Here is an 8,101-nt window from a genome sequence, read left to right on the forward strand (position 1 = left end):
CCTTCTGGATGTCTACAGGAGATGGTAGATAAAATCAGCCTCTCTGGGAAAGAGCTAGTGTTTCAGTCTTCAAGGTGCTTGTCAAGATGATCCCTATCTGATTCTCAGGTGCTTCTCCACAGTATAGTTTATGCAAATACGGGATTCATTTTTCAGCTCTTCAAAAGATGAATCCCTTTTTTTTGGTCTTACATTTAGATGATGTAGTGTGGTCTTACATTTAGATGATGTAGTATGGTCTTACATTTAGACGATGTAGTGTGGTCTTACATTTAGATGATGTAGTGTGGTCTTACATTTAGATGATGTAGTGTGGTCTTACATTTAGATGATGTAGTGTGGTCTTACATTTAGATGATGTAGTGTGGTCTTACATTTAGATGATGTAGTATGGTCTTACATTTAGACGATGTAGTGTGGTCTTACATTTAGATGATGTAGTGTGGTCTTACATTTAGATGATGTAGTGGGGTCTTACATTTAGACGATGTAGTGTGGTCTTACATTTAGATGATGTAGTGTGGTCTTACATTTAGACGATGTAGTGTGGTCTTACATTTAGATGATGTAGTGGGGTCTTACATTTAGATGATGTAGTGTGGTCTTACATTTAGATGATGTAGTGTGGTCTTACATTTAGACGATGTAGTGTGGTCTTACATTTAGACGATGTAGTGTGGTCTTACATTTAGACGATGTAGTGTGGTCTTACATTTAGATGATGTAGTGTGGTCTTACATTTAGACGATGTAGTGTGGTCTTACATTTAGACGATGTAGTGTGGTCTTACATTTAGATGATGTAGTGTGGTCTTACATTTAGATGATGTAGTATGGTCTTACATTTAGACGATGTAGTGGGGTCTTACATTTAGATGATGTAGTGTGGTCTTACATTTAGATGATGTCGTGGGGTCTTACATTTAGACGATGTAGTGTGGTCTTACATTTAGATGATGTAGTGTGGTCTTACATTTAGATGATGTCGTGGGGTCTTACATTTAGATGATGTAGTGTGGTCTTACATTTAGATGATGTAGTGTGGTCTTACATTTAGATGATGTAGTGTGGTCTTACATTTAGATGATGTAGTGTGGTCTTACATTTAGATGATGTAGTGTGGTCTTACATTTAGATGATGTCGTGGGGTCTTACATTTAGACGATGTAGTGTGGTCTTACATTTAGACGATGTAGTATGGTCTTACATTTAGATGATGTAGTGTGGTCTTACATTTAGATGATGTAGTGTGGTCTTACATTTAGATGATGTCGTGGGGTCTTACATTTAGATGATGTAGTGTGGTCTTACATTTAGACGATGTAGTGTGGTCTTACATTTAGACGATGTAGTGGGGTCTTACATTTAGATGATGTCGTGGGGTCTTACATTTAGATGATGTAGTGGGGTCTTACATTTAGATGATGTAGTGTGGTCTTACATTTAGATGATGTAGTGTGGTCTTACATTTAGATGATGTCGTGGGGTCTTACATTTAGATGATGTAGTGTGGTCTTACATTTAGACGATGTAGTGTGGTCTTACATTTAGACAATGTAGTGGGGTCTTACATTTAGACGATGTCGTGGGGTCTTACATTTAGACGATGTAGTGGGGTCTTACATTTAGATGATGTCGTGGGGTCTTACATTTAGATGATGTAGTGTGGTCTTACATTTAGATGATGTAGTGTGGTCTTACATTTAGATGATGTAGTGTGGTCTTACATTTAGACGATGTAGTGTGGTCTTACATTTAGACGATGTAGTGTGGTCTTACATTTAGACGATGTCGTGGGGTCTTACATTTAGATGATGTCGTGGGGTCTTACATTTAGATGATGTCGTGGGGTCTTACATTTAGATGATGTAGTGTGGTCTTACATTTAGATGATGTAGTATGGTCTTACATTTAGATGATGTAGTGTGGTCTTACATTTAGATGATGTAGTGTGGTCTTACATTTAGATGATGTAGTGTGGTCTTACATTTAGATGATGTCGTGGGGTCTTACATTTAGATGATGTCGTGGGGTCTGACATTTAGATGATGTCGTGGGGTCTTACATTTAGATGATGTAGTGGGGTCTTACATTTAGACGATGTAGTGTTGCGATCAAAGCTTGTGCTGCTCAATGGGAGCTGGTAATTTGGCACTGAGATGTTTTAACAGAGATATTGTGTTTTTGCTGAGCATGCTTTTAGAGAGAATCAGATGTTTTGATGACAGAATATAATATCTTACAGTATGGTATTTTATGTCACCAGAATACGGCTTGGGTTAGCTAAATCCACTGGAACCTGGAATGGTAATTCATTATTTATAACAACATAAAGAGACACTTGTGTTAATTGTAATTGATTGGCCTGTATTCAATCAATTACAGAAAGCGGCTCTCCAGATAACTATTTGAGAAGTGCACTTATACACATGAGACCTAACCTGAGAATATGCATCGGAAGGATTTTGAAAATCAATCTCACATTTGCATCGAGGAGAATTGTGCTGTTTGTTTTGCTTGGAAAATGACCTTGCTGTGAAAATGCGAAATGTGTTGTTAGAGAGTGACTAAGCTGTTCGATGTATACACTTTGTCAAATTCGATGAATAAACTTTGTACATTGAATAAAGGAATGTTTCCTCAATATTTCCTTATTATTTACAGCCAGAGCGATGCAATTATCAAATGAATTTCTAAGAGTTAATGTGGAAGACTTTCTATGATATTAGCCTTTGTTTCTGTCTGCACAAACGGGCTTTTTCTCCCTGTGTAAAATAGAACATCAAACCAGTAACTTAGAAATGACTTACATAGTACTGCACAATCCAGAGCAATATTAGAATTTAAGGAGCCAATACTCCTCAATACCTTTGTCTCGAAATGTGCAATGCATCCGAGTTTTCAGCGATGGTTATAAGCTTTCATCTCTTTACACCCTAGCACAGAGGGTAGACAGGCAAGAATAAGCTAGCATTAGGACAGTGCAGAGGTTGGACAGGGGACTGACTGTAAGCTACTTTTTGACATTATGCTGATTCTGTACTGATGCTGAGCCGTGCTATGGAGAGTACAAGGGTAAGCTAGCATCAGGATGGTAAGGTCGGACAGGGGAGTACATGCTGTCATTTTTTACATTGTGCTTGTAGTTGTACCAGCGCTGTTCTGTGCTGTGGGGAGTGGAGGGATGATCGCCCCTCAGTTGTTCACTTCACTCACTGACAAGCAGCAGCTCTGTTGGAAGGAGGCTTGTTGCTGGGAAACCTCCAAGACCAAGCATCCCTACAATAGACCTGGGGCTAGTGGGATGGATCCCTCTCCTATCCACAGCTACACGGTTGTCAGAACTCTTCAGCCTCTCAAGCACACTGCCAGACAAACCTGTCTCTCTACAGCCTAATCTCCTCTCCTGATCCCGTTTGTCTACTGGGGGTTGGTGGGGTCCCTCTCCCTATCCTTCCCACCCACATCCACAGGGTTGTAAGACAGGCCTCCCCAGCCTCCGCATCCTCTCCAGTACACAGCCAGAGCCGGAGCTACATTTCAGAACAGGATTCAACCTGTCTCGCTGAAGTTCAGCATTATAGCGAGGTTGAAATGTAAAGGTAAGTTAACCCACTGGGCAGACGTAATTTCAACATTTTCCATGTCGATTCAACGTCATCACATTGAATGTTGTCGTTGAAATGACGTGGAAACAATGTTCCCGCATTAGTGGAGACTGCGTTCATGGTAAAACGCTGCATATGTCGGCTCAAGCAGAAATTACCTTTACATTTTGATCGCGCTTCAGCGATACCGATTGCATCTCTCCCCCTCATCTCCTATTGGTTCACTGCGTCTGTGCTCTGCCTATGATAAGGCAGTAGCCGTAGGCTAAAGGAGGCAGACCTGTGATGAGTAGCTACAGCCACGAAATGCCATTTTGATCTGATGGCGAGTTATGTCTACCTCACATTGTTTTTCCAGGCCTGCAATGGAATCATTAACCTCACAATGCTCCCCACCTTTAGAATAGTAGTGTACAGCTACTCATATGAAACGGCCCACATTCTCTGTGTTATCTTAGAAAATTCCCGGCCCTATTTCCTGGCATCTGTATTGATGCGTCAGCAGGTCCTATCTCACCTCGTTTTGCCATGCCCTAGTCTCATTGCTGTTAAGGGACAGACACACATTAGGAAACCACTGTGACTGGTGCTGTGGCACCTGGTTGTCAGGAACAAGATCAATGCATTGAGAGATAAAAGATCTGGGTTGTTCCCAGTGAAGAGTCTGTATGTGTGTTCCTAAAGGAACCAGTAGTACCTGGTCCACCCCGCCTGGTCTCCTCAGTCTCCCCTCATCCAGGAAGTGTTCCATTCTGCTTTACAGGAAACAGTAACATGCTTCACTTACCTGACATAATGGGGTTTTATTCAAGGTGGAGGAGGAGAACTCTGCCCAAGGCTCCCCCATTTCTTATGATAACACTTTGTTTTGTAAAGGACTTACCTGCTAATGTGTGTGTGTACACTTAACATTCACTCTCCATTCATCAAACCTACACTGAACGTAAAAAACATTAAGGACACCTGTTCTTTCCATGACATAGACGGACCAGGTGAAAGCTTTAATCCCTTATTGATGTCACCTGTTAAATCCACTTCAATCAGTGTAGATGAAGGGGAGGAGACAGGTTAAAGAAGGATTTTGAAGCCTTGAGACAATTGCGACATGGATAGTGAATGAGTGCCATTCAGAGGGTGAATGGGCAAGACAAAATATTTAAGTGCCTTTGAACGGGGTATGGTATTAGGTGCCAGGCGCACCAGTTTGCGTCAAGAACTGCAACGTTGCTGGGTTTTTCATACTCAACAGTTTCCCGTGTGTATCAAGAATGGTCCACCACCCAAAGGACATCCAGCCAAATTGACACAACTGTGGGAAACATTGGAGTCAGCATGGGCCAGCATCCCTGTGGAACGCTTTGACACCTTGTAGAGTCCATGCCCCGGCGAACTGAGGCTGTTCTGAAGAAAAAAAAGGGGTGCAGCTCAATATCAGGAAGGTGTTCTTATTGTTTTGTCCACTCAGTGTATATTATGCATGGGCAACGACACTCTATTATCTCTCCTTAATTTACCAGTGGTAATTCTGGAGCGCTGATGCGCATCGCATATCTTTATGGGCTTCTGTCTGTGGCTGTGTGAACGAAAGGGATAAGCTCGTGTCAATTTGCCAGGCAGAGGGACGAGCAAATGTCCAAAATAGGACAGAAGAACGAGTCCAACTCTTTGCTCCAATATATCAAATATATGCAAACACCCTTTCAGAAGTTGGCTCAACTCAATATTTATTTACATGTATTGTAGGATTTTATGGACATACAGAGGCCCACATATACAAGCTCAGCAGTAAAAATCCATGTTTACAGTCACGCAGAGAGAGAGACAACAGCGAATCAAGCTAATTGCTAAAGCAGAAAGCATAAATCAATAGAGGTGATTGTGGATTCATGTGGTAGAGTTATACACTGTGCTTCTCAAAATATATTATATCATTTACAGACAGAATCATATACCCAGGAGGATGCTGCTTGATAACCATGTTCACATGAGAGTATCTCTACTCTGCTGCTCAGATTGTTGAGAGGGAAGGATTGGACACACAATAACAGAGAACTTGACACCCTTTTCCATTTGGCAGTGGTGTAAAGTACTTAAGTAAAAATACTTTAAAGTACTACTTAAGTTGTTTTTGGGGTCTCTGTACTTTATTTATATTTTCGACAACTTTTATTTTTACTTGACTACATTGAAAAATAAAATAATGTCATTTTTACTCCATACATTTTCTCTGACACCTTAAAAGTACTGGTTACGTTTTGAATGCTTAGCAGGACAGAAAAATGGTCTAATTCACGCACTTATCAAGAGAACATCCCTGGTCTTCCCTACTGCCACTAATCTGGAGGACTCACTAAACACAAATGCTTTGTTTGTAAATTATGTCTGAGTGTTGGAGTGTGACCCTGGCTATCCGTAAATTTAAAAAACAAGAAAATGGTGCCGCCTGGTTTGCGTAATACAGAGATTTTTAAATGATTTATACTTTCAATACTTAAGTATATTTTAGCAATCACATTTACTTTTAATTCTTAAGTATATTTAAGACCAAATACTTTCAGACTTTTACTCAAGTAGTATTTTATAGGGTGACATTCACTTTCACTTGAGTCATTTTCTATTTAGGGATCTTTACTTCTACTACAGTATGACATGTGGGTACTTCTCCACCACTGCCGTTTGGAGCCCATCAGGATGGTATGACGTGCTGCTACATCCCTGGTAAGTTGAGTGAAAAGCAGGAAAGAGGTGACCTTATGACCTTTTCACAAAACCTCCATCGTGGCTGATACATTTCGATGACTGATTTCACGGTGCTGAAATTCCTAAAATGATTCAAAAGGTGATTTCCATATCCAGTAAGACCTACTGTATCCTTCATGCTTTAACATAGAGTGCACACAAATACCTCAAACCGAGTTATTGCAAATTATTGAGTGACATCAGCTAACCGCTAGAATATTTAGTCCGTTGTGTCCTTGTCCCACTGTACTCTCCTCGGGTGCTCCATCCATCCATCCATCCATCTACCCATCCATCCATCCATCTACCCATCCATCCATCCCTTCAGTGATGTTCAAAAGTGGGCGAACCTATATTTTCAGAGGAGAATGATGCAAGAAATCGAGAAAAATACATTTGATATTCATGTATAGAGTGCCAGGCTCTATGCCCCAGCCTCGATAGGCGCCTCCAGGGCTTTGATGTGTACGCTGGGCAGGCCGAACCAGGATGGGGGCAGTTCCTTGCCCTGGCCAGAACTGTCGTCCTGGAACTTGATGTTGAGGTAGAAGTCTCCAGTGTAGAGGAACAGGAGGGCTCCCATACACACAAAGTTCTCTGTGGGGTTCACCTGGGAAAATAACACACAGAGACATTATTTAGAGTGCCTATGGATAGCTAACTAATCTGAGAATAGTTTCACCACCAATCACACGTAGTTCTGGACACACACACACACACACACACACACACACACACACACACACACACACACACACACACACACACACACACACACACACACACACACACACACACACACACACACACACACACACACACACACACACACACACACACACACACACACACACACACACCGTGTCTATGTAGAAGGTGTTAGATCCTATGAAGGTGACTGCGTCCTGCAGGTCATAGTTCTGAACTCCGTTCTGGTAGTCCTGGAAGGGAACTACAGTCAGGGCGAACGGTCCGACCGCATTCTTACTCCGATTGGTCAGTTTCACCTCCAATGGCACAGCATCGCCCACCTTACAGTCAGCGATGATGTCACAGTCACACGGTTTCCCATTCACCACCACGTCTAGAGAGGAGGAACACAGAGAGAGAGAGACAGAGAGAGAGAGAGGGAGAGTCAGAGAGAGAGAGAGACAGAGAGCGAGAGAGAGACAGAGAGAGAGAGAGTCAGAGAGAGAGAGAGACAGAGAGAGAGAGCGAGTCAAAAGAGAGAGAGCGAGTCAGAGAGAGAGAATCAGAGAGAGAGAATCAGAGAGAGAGAGAGACAGAGAGAGAGAGAGAACGAGAGAGAGAGAGAGAGAGAGAGAGAGAGAGAGAGAGAGAGAAAGAGAGAGTCAGAGAGAGAGAGAGAGAGAGAGAGAGAGAGAGAGAGAGAGAAAGAGAGAGTCAGAGAGAGAGAGAGAGTCAGAGAGAGAGAGAGAGAGAGAGACAGAGAGAGACAGAGAGAGAGACAGAGAGAGAGAGTTAGAGAGAGAGACAGACAGAGAGAGACAGACAGACAGAGAGACAGACAGACAGACAGACAGAGAGAGACAGACAGAGAGAGAGAGACAGAGAGAGAGACAGAGAGAGAGAGAGACAGAGACAGAGAGAGAGAGTCAGCGAGAGAGAGAGAGAGAGACAGAGAGAGAGAGTCAGAGAGAGAGAGAGTCAGAGAGAGAGAGAGAGACAGAGAGAGACAGAGAGAGAGAGTCAGAGAAAGAGAGACAGATAGAGAGACAGAGAGAGAGAGACAGA

At 42.3% G+C, this 8,101-nt stretch overlaps 1 protein-coding gene across 2 annotated transcripts in view; it reads right to left on the minus strand.

Annotated features, from left to right (window-relative positions):
* Positions 1 to 5,314: 5,314 nt before the first annotated feature.
* The window catches only part of LOC106570238 (trafficking protein particle complex subunit 9), a 361,123-nt gene continuing 358,336 nt past the window's right edge, over positions 5,315 to 8,101 (minus strand). For both annotated transcript variants that reach the window (XM_045694753.1, XM_045694752.1), the window contains 2 exons: positions 7,207 to 7,430; positions 5,315 to 6,956 (listed from right to left, as the gene is read on the minus strand). In XM_045694753.1, the coding sequence (XP_045550709.1) occupies positions 6,771 to 6,956; positions 7,207 to 7,430 (410 nt within the window). In that variant the 3' untranslated portion in view covers positions 5,315 to 6,770. The remainder of the gene's footprint in view (positions 6,957 to 7,206; positions 7,431 to 8,101) is intronic.

Source organism: Salmo salar, chromosome ssa14 (assembly GCF_905237065.1).
Source record: "Salmo salar chromosome ssa14, Ssal_v3.1, whole genome shotgun sequence".
NCBI lineage: Eukaryota > Metazoa > Chordata > Actinopteri > Salmoniformes > Salmonidae > Salmo > Salmo salar.